At 37.4% G+C, this 18414-nt stretch overlaps 1 protein-coding gene across 1 annotated transcript in view; it reads left to right on the top strand.

Annotated features, from left to right (window-relative positions):
- LOC150078586 (voltage-dependent calcium channel subunit alpha-2/delta-3-like) overlaps window positions 1-18414 on the top strand; it is a 713185-nt gene that overhangs the window by 581530 nt on the left and 113241 nt on the right. The window contains exon 4 of the mRNA XM_090384626.1: window positions 11916-11975. Within this exon, the coding sequence (XP_090240752.1) occupies window positions 11916-11975 (60 nt within the window). The remainder of the gene's footprint in view (window positions 1-11915; window positions 11976-18414) is intronic.

The following is an 18414-nucleotide window of genomic DNA, read 5'->3' as shown; positions in this document are numbered from 1 at the left end:
GCTTACCTGAGTCTTCCAGATTTTGAATTTTGCAGCGAGATTGCGAACACTATTTTTTTGCCGATCATATGCATTAATGAGTTCGACTTTATCTTTTAAAGTTAAATTTTTGCAAGAAGACATTGAGCACTTCACATGACACTGAAAACTGAAACTCAAAAGACGAAAGGCCGAAAAAATTCCCCCCCCCCTGCACACACCGAATTCATCAAAAGTTTTACACGTGCCTTAAAATTCTTGAAAAAGGGTTTAGAACTGTGACGTAAACCTTGATAAAATTCAGAGAATGGGAAATAGAAAATAAACACACGATTGAGGCAATACGTGGAAGAAACGTTCCTAGAAAAAGGGCCATGAGCTTGCCCGCTGTCCGTTATGGGGAGATCAAATTAAGTGGTAATCTAAACAAAACAGTGCAGATTGCCTATCCACGTCCGTTACAGAGAATGTCCGCTAGACAGAAGCTGAAAACACGTTAAAACCAATAGAGGAGAGTTGGGGAATTTGAAAATGTCCGTTAAAGAGAGGTGTCTGTTAGGAGAAGTTTTACTGTATATGATATCAAAATTATTCTTTGCATCTAGTTCCTTTGTGACTACATCATAGTATCCAATCAAATTGGTCAGTCAAGACTGTCCCTTAACAAACCCATGCTGTGTCCGAGCTATAACTGATGTCTTGTCTAGATGATCCTGCAATGCTTCTTTAACCAGTGCCTCCATTAATTTCCTTGGAATAGAAGTTACTCAGGTCCTACCTTTGTAATTACCTTTGTCTCCCTTTGATCCTCCTTTGTGGATTGGGGGTCACATTTGCACTTCACCAGTCCATGGGTACCTCCCCTGGGTCTAAGGAAGCTCTCATAATTATGGCTGAGGGTTTTCTTACTTCCTTTGCCACCTCCTTTACTATATAACTGGATAGATTCCATCCACCCCAGGTGCCTTTCTTATGTTTATCTTCAACAATTTCTCCTCCAATTTACTTTCAGTTATTACAAGATTATCTAGTTTTCTGCCAGAGTTTAATTTACCTTTGGCATTCCCCTCCCTGAATAACTCCTCATGTGTGAATGTAGATGCAAAATATTCATTTAGTTTGTTAGCTACCTGAGCAGGGATCATCAACAGTTGAACCATCAATATTAAGTGGACCACTCTGATTCATCCCCTTCCTTCTAGAGTTTACATAAGTAAAGAACTCATTGCTGTTTTTCTTTGCATCCTTTGCCAAAGATTTCTCGTAATCTGCCTTTACCTGCCTAACCTCCTTTGTGATTTGGTTACAGGCCAGTTTATATTTATAATAGGCTTTTGTGTCATCTGTTAATTTATATGTATCCCATGCATTTTTTTTTCTCTGCCACATGTCTAATTAGTTCATCTGACATCCACTTAGGCCTAAATTTTGAACAATATTTCTTAGTTGGTATGAAAAGCCTAGTAACTTCCAAAATTAATTCTTTGAATGCTTCCCATTTTGAATTTGCTGTTGGTAACATCATCAGTTGGTTCCAGTGTATAGAAATTAAATACTGTCTCAGACTACCATAGTCACCTTTACAAAAGCAAAAATCCTTCCCTTTACCCTTGATGGTAGCTACCACTTTGAGTAAATCCCACTTCAGCACACTGTGATCACTGCCACCTAGTGGTTCCTTTATCTGCAGATTCTTGATGCATGAAGAATCACTACTGATAATCAGATCAAGAGTATTACTCCCTCTAGTTGCCTCCCAAACATGCTGCTGCTGTGGAAAACAATTGTCGAATAAATCCACAAAAGCCTTGCTAGTGTGTGAGTGACCAACCCACAAATTCCAGTCAATCTCTGGGAAATTAAAATCCCCCATTATAAGATACTCTGATTTGCTGGCCCACTATTTTTTCTGCACAATTGCTCATTATACTCATCAGATTCAGTAGGCCTACAACACACACACACCTACTCTCACTTTTCCTTTCTCAGTGCTTACGTCACACCAAACAGACTCAACATTGCATTGTCCACCAACATCAATTGGATGCACTTCCTTAGATTTTGTGTGTTTCTCAACTAACAGCATTACCACCTCCTCCCTTCCTGTCCTGTCTATCCTTTCTGTACACATTGTACTCCCGAAATTCCAATTCTCCACTGCTTATGTCTGTGCTACACCATGTCTCTGATATCCCAACAATATCTGCCTTTGATGTCTCGACTAGCACTTCAAGCTCATCAAATTTAACTATACTCAGCATTGGTGTACTTGCAAGTATAAATGCACCTGTTTCTAGTCTTAGTTACCCCAACACAACCCATGTATTTCATTTGTTTCAATATGACTCCTAGCAGTCCTGGAAATCCCCATTGCCTTGCTTTCCAGGCTGCTGCTCAATTGCATTTCGACAGAAGCAGTGCAAGAATTACTTTCACCTCTGTCAGTGGCTACTGTTAATCTATTAGTCCGTGTATCCCCCCCCTCAAGCTAGCAGTTATTATTATTAGCTACATGGTGCAAGGAAGCCTGAGGCTTATGCTGAATCAGCCAAAAAAAAAAAAAAAATTCCTGAGTTACCCTGAGAGAGAGAGAGAGAGAGAGAGAGAGAGAGAGAGAGAGAGAGAGAGTGAGTCAAAAGTCGAAGGGAATTGCCATGAATGGGAAGAATGATGGTATCCAGCTCAGGACCCTGGGTGTGCCAAGCACATACTCACCAAATGTGAGCCTCTGGAGGTAGTTTTTGATGCTTACTTGCCTGTTCCATTTGCATATACAGGCTCTCATCATAATTTTCACAATCACCTGGCCTGTAGATTATTCCCACTCTCACTATACCTTTGCTTCCAACTATCTCACACCATACAGATTCTGTACCAGTATGCAAAACGGGCGAATCCAGGAAAGCTTTCATCGTGCTCAGGCTGCTTTTGATAAGATGTGTGACCCCATATCTTCCCTATCCTTCCTAAATACATTATGCATACTGTACTAAAACTCATCATCCCCTATCTCCTTGTGGCACCACATTTCCGTAAGCCCTATTATGTGAGTGTTACTTGTCCTAACCAGCAGTTCGAATTCACTCATTTTATTGATGACACTTCTGACATTACTGTATAAACAATTAAGACTTATTGTTCTTGTATAGTTAACTATAGAAGAACACTAATGTGAAATGTTACTGTCCCTCCTATGAAAGAAATTGTCACTAAAATTTACTTTTAAATTGAAATCCCTGACAGACAACCCTATGTGGACATCCAGTCTTCGAGTCATGATGGGAAACTCTTTGACACCCATCAGACTGCCAACCATCCCTTTGGTATCTATGCCCAAGAGCTGCTCAGAGAGTTTGACACTATGGTAGACAATGTTGCCCAGTCACCAATGCAACTACTTCCACCCTGTTGTGCTCGCCCACCGTCATGCAACTTCGCCTTCAAAAATTGGGGTAAGGCCACCACCACCTCACCTTCTGCCTACCAACAACTCTATGCTGCCCACCGAGCCCAGTATCCCGACTTCTTGCCTGTCTTTACTGATGGCTCGAAGTCAGTGTCATCTGTTGAATCGGCTGCTGTCTTCTGAGATCAGACTATATCAGGGAAGATTCCCCATGAATGCAGCATATATACAGCTGAGTTGTATGCTATACAATTAGCCCTGGACTAAATGAAAACTCACAAGTACCAAAGGTGTATGGTGTATACTGACTCTCCAAGTATACTGCAAGCTTTATTGGGGAATGAGGTATAATCCTCATTCATTTCTGACCCAGATCTAGCAGTTGTTACCTTCTCTGTCTGTGCGTTCATTCGACTTTTGTTTCTGCTGGATCCCAAGCCACATCGAGATCAGGGGGTAATGAATTGGCAGATGCTGTGTCCAGATTGCCAGAACCCCGCAACACACATTGCTTGTTAGTCCCATATACCCACTACAGGCCATTGTTGCCATTGGGAGAATAATGTAAGGTGCATCACCTTACATTATTCTCTCAATAGAAACAATCTTGGCATGGGCAAGTCACAAACAAGCTGGCACCTCTGTAGCCAGGTGGGAAGGAGCAGCAGTGCGTAGCACATGCTTCTTGATTAGACCGGGGTTCGCGCCCGTCACCACTAAATAAAGAGGATGCGGGAAGGTCAGGGAATGACCACCGATTCCCGGAGAAATATGGCCTTAGTTGCTAATGCTCCTAAAAACCAAACAACAATAACAACACACAAGCTCTATCAGATAAAGCCTGTAATCCGTCACTGGCAGTCTAGTCTGTGCAGGAACTACAAATAGGAAGTTGTTCTAGTTCAGCTCTACATAGTTTGTTGTTTGTTATTTGGTTTTTAAAAGCATTAGCAACTAAGGCCATATTGCTCCGGGAATATGCGGTGGTCATTCCCTTGACCTTTCCGCATCCTCCGTATTTGGTGGTGACGGGCTCGAACCCCGGTCTAATCAAGAAGCGTGTGCTAAGCACTGCTGCTCCTTTCCACCTGGCTACAGAGGCGCCCAGCTCTACATAGGACACAGTATCAGTATTCTGATGCATGCTTTTCTACTGAGGGCTGATAACTGTCCTTTATGTGAGCATTGTGACACAGTTTTAACTTGGAAACCCGTCCTTATTGACTGTCCTAGAATTTTAAATGCATGCCGTTTATGTTTTAGCAGTTTTAACCATCTGCCTGAGCCTTATACACGCAGTCAGATTTTAACTGACAAAGATATGTCCAGAATTTTTAACTTTTTAAAAATCACAAACCTTTATACATGTATATAAATGTTTTTAGTAGGCATCATTTGTATATTTCTCTTTTACCTGAATTTATTTTTCTCTTAATTTACTTGTGTTATAGCCATTTGTATATACTGATATATTTTTTTTGAATATTGGACATGGTGCATGGTGCATCATGTCCTTAATCACGCTTGCACCATAAAAACCAAAATCAAATCACTTGGCTTTCATGCTCCCCAACCTTGATTTTTTTCTTTTTTTTTTTTTTTTTTTTATATAGGTTCCTGTCACTGAGAGCTCAGGAAATTAGGTGGCAGGACCTGCCAGAGAATAATGGGCAGCCTGGCTTACCTCCTGGCAGTGTGTACGGGCAATGTGGGGTCCCATTAGGGGTCTCAACATAATTACAATAATACTTCTCATATTTCACACAATGCTCTGTAAAAACCAGATAATACTTTTGTTTGTCTTTTACAGAGTAATGTATACTTCACAAGAGTACTTATGGCACAGTTGTGGGAACCCACTGGTGGTGCTCCCTCCCCAAACACTATGTGAACACCACATTTCTCATAGCCACTGTTATGTCACTGTTAGTTGGCCTTTTAGTTATCCTTAAACTCATTGAATAAATTGAAATAAATAAATACATACTTATTGACTACCCCTTATACACAAGAGATCTTTAAATATTCTGAATTTTCATGCTGTAATAAATGTTAATAGAATATGATAGGTTTTTATCTCATACATTATTAAACCAGTAGCGTAGTCAGGATACCTCACAAGTCCCCCTCAAAAATAACTTTCCTGCATCCATCATTAATCAATGATTAAAATTCTGCAATTATTTTTTGTTTTCCTAAATGCAGTAAAAATTATACCATAGTAGTTTCTGAAGTGGTCTTATGGCTTTCATATAGGAATTGAGTGTCAGTTGCAACTATTTGGATTTTGCTTGAACAATTGCTTGGTACTGGACAAATGCAGACTCTGCTTGCTTAAAGTTTTGGGTTAATTGTTTTTTCTCTCCCAAGTAGTTTAATAAACATGTATTGTGTTACCATAGCTTTTTTTTTTTTTGCAAGAATTATTACTTTCAGTGTGAAGACAATAACACAAAACCTGGTAGGCACTCAAAATAATTTCTACCCTGCAGAAATAAACATGTGTATTTTCAAATTTTACATGCTGCGAAAGGCACCAAACTAGAAATAAATTTGGAAATATATCAAAAATGGAAGTAAATAACAGCATTGAATATACATAATGTATTTTTTTTTTTAATTTTTTAATAAAATTTATATACATAATAAGCAGAAATATATGTGCAGTTTTGAAATTTAATGCCCTTAACAGCCTTTTAAAATGGAAGAGACTAAGAAACTGTTTCTATTTAAGTCTGATATTTTTTTTGTAATTTTTAGAAAAAATGTTTTTTTTTTTAAATAAAAGAACATACTGCATATTTTAAAAATTTTAATATATTTTTTTAAAGCTGAAAACATTACACACAATAAGTGTTGTAATCCATTAAACAAAGGTGAAATATTGGCATTGTTCTGGCAGAATTAGAAAAAATCAAAATTCAAAACATTTTCCAAAAATTATAAAGAAAATGGCCACCTGTCAGGTGTTCCACCACATCTTTTCTGCAGATGGGAACATCACCACCACTGCTGGTGGTGATGTTCCAAAACCCACAAGGCATAATCCTTGTGGGTTTTGGTAATTAACTATATAATATTGGTGTAGATACACCATAGTTAACCCATAAATTTGAACTACATATGTAGTGTAAAAGGCATCGTTTTAATATTATCTCATATTGTGGGTGCCTTCACAACGAGATAGCTGGTATTGCACTACTTCAAATAAATAATTTCATTTTCAAATACATTATTACCAACACCCTTTGGCATCTCTCATATTGTGGATATAACTTTGCAACTGTGATGGCATGTTGCACTACCAGGGTACCTGCCTGCCCACTGATGATGAAGCCCACTAGCTTCGAAATGATCGTCTGGGTGGTGGTATCATCTGAAAATAAATAACAGCAGTCTTCTCTACTAGAGAATCGTTATTTATTTGAAGTAGTGCAATACCAGCTTTCTCATTGTGAAAGCACCCACAATATGAGATACTATTAAAACGATGCCTTTTACACTACATACGTAGTTCAAATCTATGGGTTAACTATGGTGTATCTACACTGATATTATATAGTATAGTAATAATATAATCTAATCATGAACAGCTAATGGAATGCAACCTTCTCTGACCAAAACACAAAAGAATGAGTATTTGTGAATGGCATCATATTACATACTTTGTGGAAGTTGATTAATTGTTCTTAATCTATGGTGCTGTCTAAGCCTTTCTTCCTTTCATAATATTGCCAGTAATATTAAATAAACTCGATACTAAATAACAATTTAGTATAGAGTTTATTTAAAATTTTTCCACTATAGTGAGTTACCTCCACTTAATCCAGTCAGTAAGTGTCAAATTGAAATTGCCCATATGAAGGCATTCACACTTGCTTGACCCTTTTGTCTACATAAGGACGCTCTTGCCATACTCTTCTGGTCTGCAGGTCCACTCACCATTGTTCCATTTCTGGGCTATCTCATACTACTCAGATCTTATGCTGGTATGTGTAAGTTCTGATTTGGGAACACTTTTATTGTACTCAGGATGACTTTGATAAAAGTATGCATTTCCCATCTCTTCTATCATATGTATCTTTCCTACATATATTAAATACATGATATAATCAAACTCATCAAACCTCTTTCTGAGTGACACCAAGTTTCTCTTAGTGTTGGTATGTCACTGTTAGTTGTCCTTCAACTCATTGAATAAAATAAATGAGTTGAAACTCATTCATTTTATTGACAACACCTCTGACATTACAGTAGACACAACTTAGAACTACATGTTCTTGTGTTTTCTATGTTGAAACATTCTTTGGAATTTGTAAGTTAGTTTCCCTTACAGCAGCTTCCTGTTCATTAGGAACATCGTTGATCCAGGCACATTTTTTGAATATCAGAAGGTCCTTTGGCTTTTGAAGCCTCCTACAAAGAACGCTTGAGTCATATGCAACATTACTTTAACCCATATTATTTATTATGAGATAAACACCTTATACAGTATGTAGTATCTCTGACTAATTAACATTTCCTTCGAACTTGTAAGTTCTCCTCAATAACTCTGGCAAACGCTCATGCACAACCTTCGTTTTCCTTCTCAACAATATAAAAAAGTATTCCTTCTCTATGAAACAGGTTACTTCTATGTTGATGTTTCTACATCATTTATTCTGATCTGGCAACTGACATACACTCCATTTATTGAAAGAATGTATAAGAGCTTAATTAAATTATCAAACTTTACTTTCATTCAGACATTCATAAAAAATGTAGTCTAAGGTCTTCAATAAATACATTAATTAGCATTAATAGAGGTATATGATGAAAGAAAGCAAGTTTATACAGGATCAGACAAAAAAAAAAAAAAAAACACCCTTCCAGTTTCACCCATCCATTGGCTCCAAACGTTTGTTTTGTTTTGCCTTGAATTTATTTAAGCTGTCCACTTCTACAACAACAGATGGAAGTTTGTTCTGGCACTCAACAACCTGCTGGCTAAAGTCAAATTTCTGCACATCCATTCTACAACTGTATTTCCTCAATTTGAATTTATAACCCCTCAAGCGATTAAATTTGGGCAAGACGAAGAATCCTATCAGCATTGAACAGGCTCAAATCATTCAAGGCCTTATACATTTCAATCAGATCATCTCGCAGATGTCTAGTCTCCAGACACTGCAATTTACAAACCTTAAGCCTTTCTTCATAAGAGCAACCCTTTGTTCCATTCACTAATCTTGTTGCCCTTCTCTGTACTCATTCCAGCAACTCTACATCCTTAAAAATGTGGCCTCCAGACCTGTAAAAGTACTCAAGGTGTGACCTGACAATTGCCTTATACAAAGAGATTATCACTTCCTTTTCCCTACTAGCAAAATTCCAGTATATCATTGACAATACCCCATGACCTGCTCTGGCAACCTGTCTGCACTGCTCATATCTGACTGCACAATTACTCCCGGGTCTTTAATTTTCTTCCACCCTAAGTGTAGTACCACACAGTTTGTACATTTCTCTGGTGTTACTTCTACCCATATGTAGTACTTTGCATTTATCAATGTTAATCTTCAGTTGCCACTTCTCAGCCCATCTGCCCAACATTTTTAGATTCTGTTGCAGTAACATACTGCCATTACTGTCATTAACAACCCTGCCAACCTTTGTATCACCTGCATACTTGGACATCAAGCCTTACATACCTTCATCAATATCATTAATAAATACAGAAAACAACAATGGACCCAACACTGAACCCCGGAGACTCCACTAATAACATTAGTTCACAAAGAGCAGTGACCATTGATTTACCACTCTGTCTTCTCCCACTCAAACATCCCTTTATCCATAGCAGCAATTTACCTCCAATGCTGCACTGCTCCAATTTGTGCAGCAGTCTTCCATGTGCAACAGAATAAAAAGACTTCCTAAGATCCAAGTATATGATATCAAAATTATTCATTGCATCCAGTTCCTTTGTGACCACATCATTAGCATTAGTAGAGGCATTTGATGCAAAAAAGCAAGCTTATGCAGCATCAGCCAAAAAAAAAAAAAAATAAAATAAAATAAAACCACTTCCACTTCACCCCTCTGTTCGTTCAAAATACCTGTCCAGCTGAGCCTTAAACTTATTTAGGCTATCAACTTCCACGACAAGAGATGGAAGTCTGTTCCACCAACCAACCACCCGCTGACTAAAGGCAAATTTCCGCACGTCTATCCTACATCTGTCTTTCCTCAATTTGAATTTATGCCCTCTCAGGTGATTATTCTGAGCGAGAGGAAGAATCCCATCAGCATTGAGCATGCTCAAACCATTCAATGCTTTATACACCTCTATCAGATCACCTCGCTGGTGCCTAGTCTCCAGACACTGTAATTTGCAAAACTTAAGCCTTTCTTCGTAAGAGCACCCCTTTGTTCCATTCACTAATCTTGTTGCCCTTCTCTGTACTCATTCCAGCAGCTCTACATCACATTTGCACATCTCCAGTCCATGGGTACTTCCCATTAGTCCAAGGAAGCTCTTGTAATTTTGGCTAAGGGTTTGCTTACTTCCTTTGCTACCTCCTTTATTATAACTGGATAGATCCCATCCATCCCAGGTGTATTTCTTATGTTTATCTTCTTTATTTCTCCTCCACTTTGCTCTGAGTTATTACAAAATCATTTAGATCACTGTTAGAGTTTAATACACCTCTGGCATCCCCCCCCCACAAATAACTCCTTAAATGTAGATAAAAAACACTCGTTCAGTTTTTAGCTACCTGAGCAGGTTCATCAACAGTTGAACCATTGATATCAAGTGGACCAATCTGATTCATCCCTTTAGTTCTAGAGTTTACATAAGTAAAGAACTCTTTGCTATTTTTCTTTGCATCCTTTTTCTAAAGATTTCTTGTAATCTGCGTTTGTCTGCCTAACCTCCTTTGTGACTTGATTACAAAGTAGCTTATATATACCATAGGCTCCTGTGAATTTATATGTATCCCATTCATTTTTCTTCACTGCCACATCTCATTAGTTCATGTGACATTCATTTAGGCTTAATCCTTGAACAGTATTTCTTAGTTGGTATGAAAATCCTAGTAGCTACCAAGATTAATTCTTTGAATGCTTCCAATTTAGAATTTGCTGTTGGTAACATCATCAGATGGTCCCACTGTATAGAATTTAAAAACTGTCTCAGACTACCGTAGTCACCTTTACAAAAGCAAAAATCCTTCCCTTTAGCCCCCGATAGTAGTTACTTCTTTGAATAAATCCCACATCAGCACACTGTGATCACTGCCACCTAGTGGTTCCTTTATCTCTAGATTTTTAATGCATGAAGAATCACTACTGATAATCAGATCAAGAGCGTTACTTCCTCTAGTTGTCTCCCGAACATGCTGCTGTAGAAAACGATCATCCAATAAATGAACAAAAGCCTTTCTACACAAAGTGTGTGATCAACCCACAAGTTCCAGTCAATATCTGGGAAATTAAAATCCCCCATTATAAGACAATCTGATTTACTGGCCCACTCTATTTCTCTGTTCATTTGTTCTTTATACTCATCAGAGTCATTTGTCCTATAACACACTCCTCTCAATTTTGCTTTCCTAGTGCTTATGTCACACCAAACTTATTCGACACTACACTGTCCACCCATGTCAACTGGCTGCTCTTCCTTAGATTTTGTGTTTCTTAACTAATAGCATATCCCCTCCTCCCTGTCTATCCTTTCTGTGCACATTGTACTCCCCAAATTCCAATTCTGTATTTCTTATATCAGTGGGACACCACGTCTCTGATATTTGAACAATATCTGCCTTTGATGTTCTGACCAACACCTCGAATTCATCAAATTTATTTACCAAACTCCTTGCATTGGTGTACACACAAGCATACAAACACCTCTTCTTATTCTTAGCTACCCTAACACAGTCCATGTATTCATTTGTTCAGCAATGACTCCCAGCAGTCTCCAACCTAGCAGTTTTCTGACACACCTAACACTGCCTCGATAGCATCAACAAATATTCTTGCACCCTTTCTATTTAAGTGTATTCCATCCCATCGCTGTAGAAGTATTCTTGCAATTCAGAAGTTACTGCTCATTTAGTTTAAAAAATAATGAATCATGTGTGCTCACTCTCTTAATGTATTTAAATGCACCCTTCTTGCTGATGTTAACTGAAATTAGCTTGCTCATGTCAGCATTTTTAAAATAGAATAATCTCAGTTGCATCATAGGCTCACATCTGGCGAGTATGGGCTTGGCACACCCAGGTCCTGATCTGGACATCATAATTCTTCTCTTTCTTGGTGATTCCCTTCTCTCTCTCTCTGGGTAACAATTTTTTTTTTTTTTTTTTTTTTTTTTTTTTGGCTGGTTATGCATAAGCCTCAAGCTTCCTTGCAGTGTATGGCTAATTAATAATAATAATAATAATAAATCAATTCTGTTTTTGTATTATGTAAGCCACTTCAGTTTATTACTGACTGGAGTATTTTTTCTTTAATTATGATGTGATTATCTCTTTTAATTTAACAGAGAATAGCAGAAGTTGCAGAGTTTACATCCAAAGGCCATCGTTATGATGAAAATTTAAAAGTAAGTAGCAAGGTTTTTTTGAATTGAAAAATGCACCTCCCCCAGCAAGTGTCATATCCATGAGGGACACTAAAAAAAATATTCATAGATATATTCTTTTAGTGTCCTATTTTATGGAGCTAAGTTGATTTAGTGACTTGATAAATTGGTATAAAGTGACATGAAAATGGATCGGGTAGGCTAGGCTTTAAGGTTTGCTGGGCTGAGTTCAGAGTAAATTTGTGAGCTCAATCACAAAATAATTGTATGAGTCTGTGATTAGCTTACCAAGGATCTGTTTTATTAAAAAATTATATAAATAAAAATACAGTTGGGTCTCAAGGTATGTGATTCAGCTCATATGTGTTGACTCTCCCCACCCAATTCATCATTTCATAACTTGTAGTTATAGTTTGTCCATTTTATAATGGTAGTTGCTGAGTGTGGGATAAGATGGAAATGAATGGAAGGAGAAGGTTGATGTCTTAGCAAATGTGCATTTTTAGTTTTCCATTCAAACAAATAAATTCTGTATTTGTATTAGATGATACCTTATGGATTAATAAGGATGAGAATATGTGTCGTTATCAAGTCCACCTAGTTTTAACTTAGTATGTAAGTTTTCTGTAGGAGTGAATACAAGTTTATGTGAATTGCCAGATATAGGAGTACCAGAGCATAACTATCATGTACTTTGAGATCTTACTGTAATGGGATATTTGTTATCATAACAGGAACAAGAATGTTAAGTACAATTTTAAACTTAAACATCAGGTTATTAAGACATAAAATAAAATAACTGTATTTTTCACATATATATGTATGTAGGAATGTTTATAATCTAGATATGAGAAGATCAGGGATAAAGTCTAACTATAGCCAATTTAAAAATAGCTTAATGGACAGGGTTCTCATGCATGTTTTATTTACAACTATAAAAACTTAAAACTCTGGCTCCCTCTGCTTTCATTACGAGTGTAAGGCATATGCAACAAAACTAACATATCAGCCTTGAGCCAGCCCTGGGACCAAGATATATAGAAGGGAAATTATTGCATTAATTTTAAATCTATGCTAATTCTTCCTACAACAGACCATTTCTTTATATATATCTATCTTTGCCTTACAAATAGCTCTAATTTTGTGGCTCTTACAAAATTTACTAAAACAAAATTTTAGTTTTATTGAAATAAGGCGCAAAGCTCTTGACAGAGCCCTCAATTTATTAAAACTTGAGAGGCTATGTTTTGGACTCTCTATGGAACCCTTCTTCTTCTGACTAAATAGCCGAGTGGTCAGGAGGGAGAGTGCATAGCACACGTTCCTTGAGTGGGCCGGGGTTCAAGCCCATGACTAATAAATACGATAACTATTTGTATTGACGATTTACTGTAAACTCTACTGACTTGATTGTCGTGCTGGAGTATAAACAGAAAAAAAAAAAAATATTCATTATCTGAGTCCCAAAAGTTACAAGATTGTAACGTTACGAGGTTACAATATGAAGAATTCAATGAAAATAATGTGGAGGATTTTTGGAAAAGTTTTAATATTTTTACAGTATAAAAATGATGGAAGAAGCTTGGAAAGAAATTTCATGTAAATTAACAAATAGCTCATGGAAAAAGTTATTCCCCAATGCTGTTGGCAAATATGAAGAATGCAGTGTGACCAGGTTACAAAATGAAATTGTAAGTCTTGCAAAAGAAGTTTGCAAGTTGATGGTTGGGATATCGCGCAATTGCTTGAATCAAGTGCAAAACCATTTACAAATGAGGAGCTAGCAGAATTAGACCAACTACCCACAGAAGAAAAGGAAGCTGAAAATGATGACACAATGGAATGACCAAAGGATAAAGATTTGAAAATTAAAGAATTAAAGGAAGCCCTTGAGAAAATTGACAAAGCAATTGAATATTTTTGCGAGAAAGATCCTCTTCAATCGTGCAGCTAAAGTTAATCATGAAGTTAAAGATTTAACTAAAGGCCACAAGACAATTTTAACTGAAAAAATTGGACAAAAAAAACAAACAAACTCTAGATTCATTCTTTATTTGTAAAACCTAGTTTTACAAATAAAGAATGATAGAAAAATAGTGTAACTTCTATAAACTGAACTTAACCTTACATTGTTCGACATATAATAAAAAAAACAATGACTAAAAAAAATAGTCTCATTTTTCAGTTCCTCAATCCATTTGGCCCCAGTGCCAAGCATATTTTGAGGCCAAGCGATATTTCTACGATTCTTCAAAGGCAATTAAAGTTATTTTTAAGTTCTTACATTTCTCTAAAGTCTTATTTTCAAAACCGTTCTATACCACTAAAATATATCAAAACCGTTTTGGAAACCCACATTTCTTTCTTTATTCATTTTTCTAGGTAACTAACACTTTAACCGCTTGGCCTCCTAGCAGCACTGCTCCTGACTTCCCATAGCAGGGCCGGAAACCTTGGCAGATAAGTCCTCTTGCCAAGGGCTAAAAGGAGCAAACTTGGCAAACACAGACCATCAGGATATTGAGAACGATAATCCAAAGAGACAAATGACCAATCGGATGGAGAAACCTTGCCCATTGAATCATCCACTCATTTACTAGTCAGCCTATGAGTAAATTGTCTCCCTTTGTCATTTAAAAACATCTGGAGGGTACTGCAGGATCTCCCAAGATGGTTAAGAGACTGCAATCAGGAGACTTACTAGTAGAAACCATGAACCACAGACATTCCAAGAAGCTGTTACAACTCACAAGCTTTGCTGTCATTCCAGTAAAAATATCTCTTCATGCAACCCTAAATTCATCTAAGGGTGTGAATATCTAGTTGGGACCTATTAACTGTCACCGAGGAAGAAATAACTCAAGAACTGCAGAGACAACACGTAATTGAAGCAAGACGAATAATGATTAAAAACAGATAATCAACTTACACCTACCAGAAATAATATAATACACCCAACTTTCCCTCCTCTGTAAAAGCAGGTTATTTACTTTGTCGCATCTACCCCTACATTCCAAACCCTTTAAGATGTTATAAATGCCAAGAGTATGGACACTCACAAACGGTATGCAGAGGAGTTCCTGTCTTCCCCAATTGTGGGTCCTCAGATCACATACAAAGTGACTGTACAGCTACAAAAATGATTTGTCCAAATTGCAAAGGCAACCATCCTTTGCATATTCTAAAACATGTGAAAAGTGTAAAACATAAAAAAAATAGTAAAATACAAGTTTAGACCAAAGTCAGTTACCAAGATGCAAGAAAACTAGTTGTGCCTACTATAACCAAAAATATGACCTACGCCAATGCTGTAAAAAAGTATCAAACAGTCTCCACTCAAACTGATGTAACAGTTCCCACTAACAAATCAATTTCTGACTGGGCTAGAAATGTTCTTTCTGAGCAACAACCAAGTATGCATAAGCAACAATCCAAGTTCTCTGACTAGGCGAATAATACTCCTCTGACAATACCAGCAGCATCTCCTACTCCATTGATAGATACCATATCTCATGGTACAAATGCAAATGTAATGAAAAATATTCAGGACACAACCATGAACACAGATGGCACATCCATACAGGAAGATCCCCTTCTAGAAATCTATGCAGCAGAAGAAATAGACACTGGTCGGCCAGTTTTCTCCAAAAAAAGATAAACCAAAATTGGAACGTCAGTAATCTTCAAAAAGCAGATACAGCTCCATCAATTAAACACAAATAATGCCTTGTATATTACAATGGAACTGCAGGGGCTTTAATTGCAACACAGATGATATCCATGATTGAGCCAATATTCTTCAGTTGCCCTTTGCCTTCAGGAAACATCTAATCGCAAATTTCTCCTTCAATAAAGAACTATTGCCTTTATCGAAGAGATCGTAATATAGCAATGCTGTCCATGGTGGTGGTGTAGCAATCCTGATAAATTCAAAGATCCCAACTAAACATATTCCACTTCAAACTGAAATAGAAGCTGTTGTTGTTCATATAACTCTCCGTATTTCAATAACACTTGTCTCAATATACCTACCTGCCGACCGGGCACTTTACCCACCTGGCTAGCCAGGTGGGTAAAGTGCCTGCCTGGCAACCCAAAGGTCGCGGGTTCAAATCCCACCTCGGGCTTGGATCAAAGTACTGCAAAAACCTTGGGAGGTGCATTATGGCCACAGAAGCCGGCGCCAACAACTACCAAAAAAATATATACATATATACGTACCACCAAACCATACTTACTCTTTAAAAGATCTTGAAGATCTCTTCATGCAGATACCTCCATCTCTCTGTATATTAGGGGATTTTAACAGGCACCACCCCTTATGGCGTGATCCTAAACTAGACAGATATGGTTGACTCATTGAAAGCTTTCTAGAGTCACAAAACCACACCATACTCAATATTGGTGCACACACTCACATACAGCTCTCAACTGGACACACCTCAGTATCTCTCAATTGATTCTCGAGTACTGGTCCCAACAATAGAATGCTACGTTTTAAATGATCCTATGGACAGTGACCATTTTCGAATCATATTCAATTTTTTAATGTCAAAGACTCCTTAAAACAAACTCCATAGGAAATGGAAATTTGTTCATGCAAACTGGGCAAAATTTCGACCAACAATCTCTCTTGATGAGGAAAAAATCCAGCTCCAGAATATTGATAATGTAACAGATTGCATCATATCACATCTCCTAAAAGTGGCCAAGGACACAATACCATTATCAAATCCCCCTGGTTGCAAGCATTATAATTACTGGGGGAATAAGGAATGCACAAAAGCAAAGAAAGCAAAAATTAAAGCCTGAAATTTATTTCAGCAATGTCCAACCACAACCAACCTCATTAATTATAAAAAGTTAAGGGCAAAAGCACATTTTATATAAAGGCAAGCCAAAAGAGAATCCTGGATGCATTTTGCATCGACCTTTAACAAAAACACTGATCCCAAAATTATAAGAAAAAAAATTAGAAAGTTATCTGGTAAATTTCCTACCATACTTTCTTCAATCCTCTCCTGGAAAGGGCTATCCAGTCCCTTAGATATTGCTAATGCTTTGAGCAATACTTTTGCTGAAATCTCAGCAGCATAAGCCTATTCTACATCATTCCATCAAATTAAAAACACTAGAGAAAAGCATGCCATTAACTTTCAAACTGCCTGCCTTCTTCCATATAACAAACCTCTGCAATACTCTGAACTTTTGCATGCCATTAGAATAGCCCACAATGGTGCTGCCAGGCCAGATGGGATTTATTATGTTATGCTACAACATCTTGATGACAAAGCTTTGCTCCTGCTCCGGGTTTTTTACAATCGTATATTTTTAGAAAATGTTTTTCCAGCTTCTTGGCATCCCTCTACTGTTTTGCCATTACTAAAGCCTTAGAAAGATCCAACCAACCTCCATAGCTATAGGCCAATATATGTCTCAAGCTGCTTGAGCAAAATCTTAGAAAAAATTATCCACAGAAGACTCGTCTGGATCATTGAGTCAGAACATCTAATGAGCCATAGTCAATATGGTTTCATAAAAATAGGTCATGCTTAGATCTTGTGGTCAAGGCTGAATTCACCATTCTAAATGCATTTGTTAAACATGAACATCTTGTAATGGTTTCAATAGATATAGAGAAGGCTTTTGACACTACCTGGTGGCATGGCATACTTAGTGATCTTTACTCTCTTGGTCCGCGGGGCAATCTTTCTATATTTGTTCAAAACTTCCTACATATTAGATCATTTCAAGTTCAATACCAACATGTTCTCTCTGCAACGTTCATGCAGGAAGGTATTCCACAGGGATCAGTACTGAGTGCCACTCTCTTTTGCTCTTAGAATAGATTCCATCATCTTATGCTGATGACCTTTCCATTTCCTGCCATTCCCAAAATATGAGATCTATTGAATGGCAGCTTCAGATATCACTTAATAAAATTTAACAGTGGGCCAGCCTCAATGGCTATAGACTCTCGCAGCAGAAAACAGTTGCTATCCATTTTTGTAGGCAATGCAAACTTCATCCCGATCCTGAACTTCAAATTTCTAATGTCTCCATCCTGGTCACTAACAACATCAGATTTCTAGGCTTAATCCTTGACAACAAGTTAAATTTTATAGACCATATTAAAAATGCACGTACATCTTGTCTAAAAAAGTTAAACATACTCGGAGCTTTATCCTTGGTGCTTTCAGAACGTCATCCACACAGTCACTACATCAATGCTCACGAGCCCCCACTAACATTACGTAGGAAAACACTGTTACTAAAGTATGCTGTTAAAGTACAGTTCAGTCATATATTTTCAACCTACCTTCAGAAAACCTCTACAGAAATAAACCCAGTGTAGTAAAACCAGCTGGTCTTCACATTCTTGAATTGTTGCAGGTTTGGAATGTTTCCATCCATTCAGTACAACAGATAGCAACTTACTCTCCAACACCATGGGCTCTTC

The sequence above is a fragment of the Mastigoproctus giganteus genome, chromosome 11 (genome assembly GCF_048544385.1).
Source record: "Mastigoproctus giganteus isolate SK-2022 chromosome 11, ASM4854438v1, whole genome shotgun sequence".
NCBI lineage: Eukaryota > Metazoa > Arthropoda > Arachnida > Uropygi > Thelyphonidae > Mastigoproctus > Mastigoproctus giganteus.
This window is presented reverse-complemented; position numbering and strand designations above follow the sequence as displayed.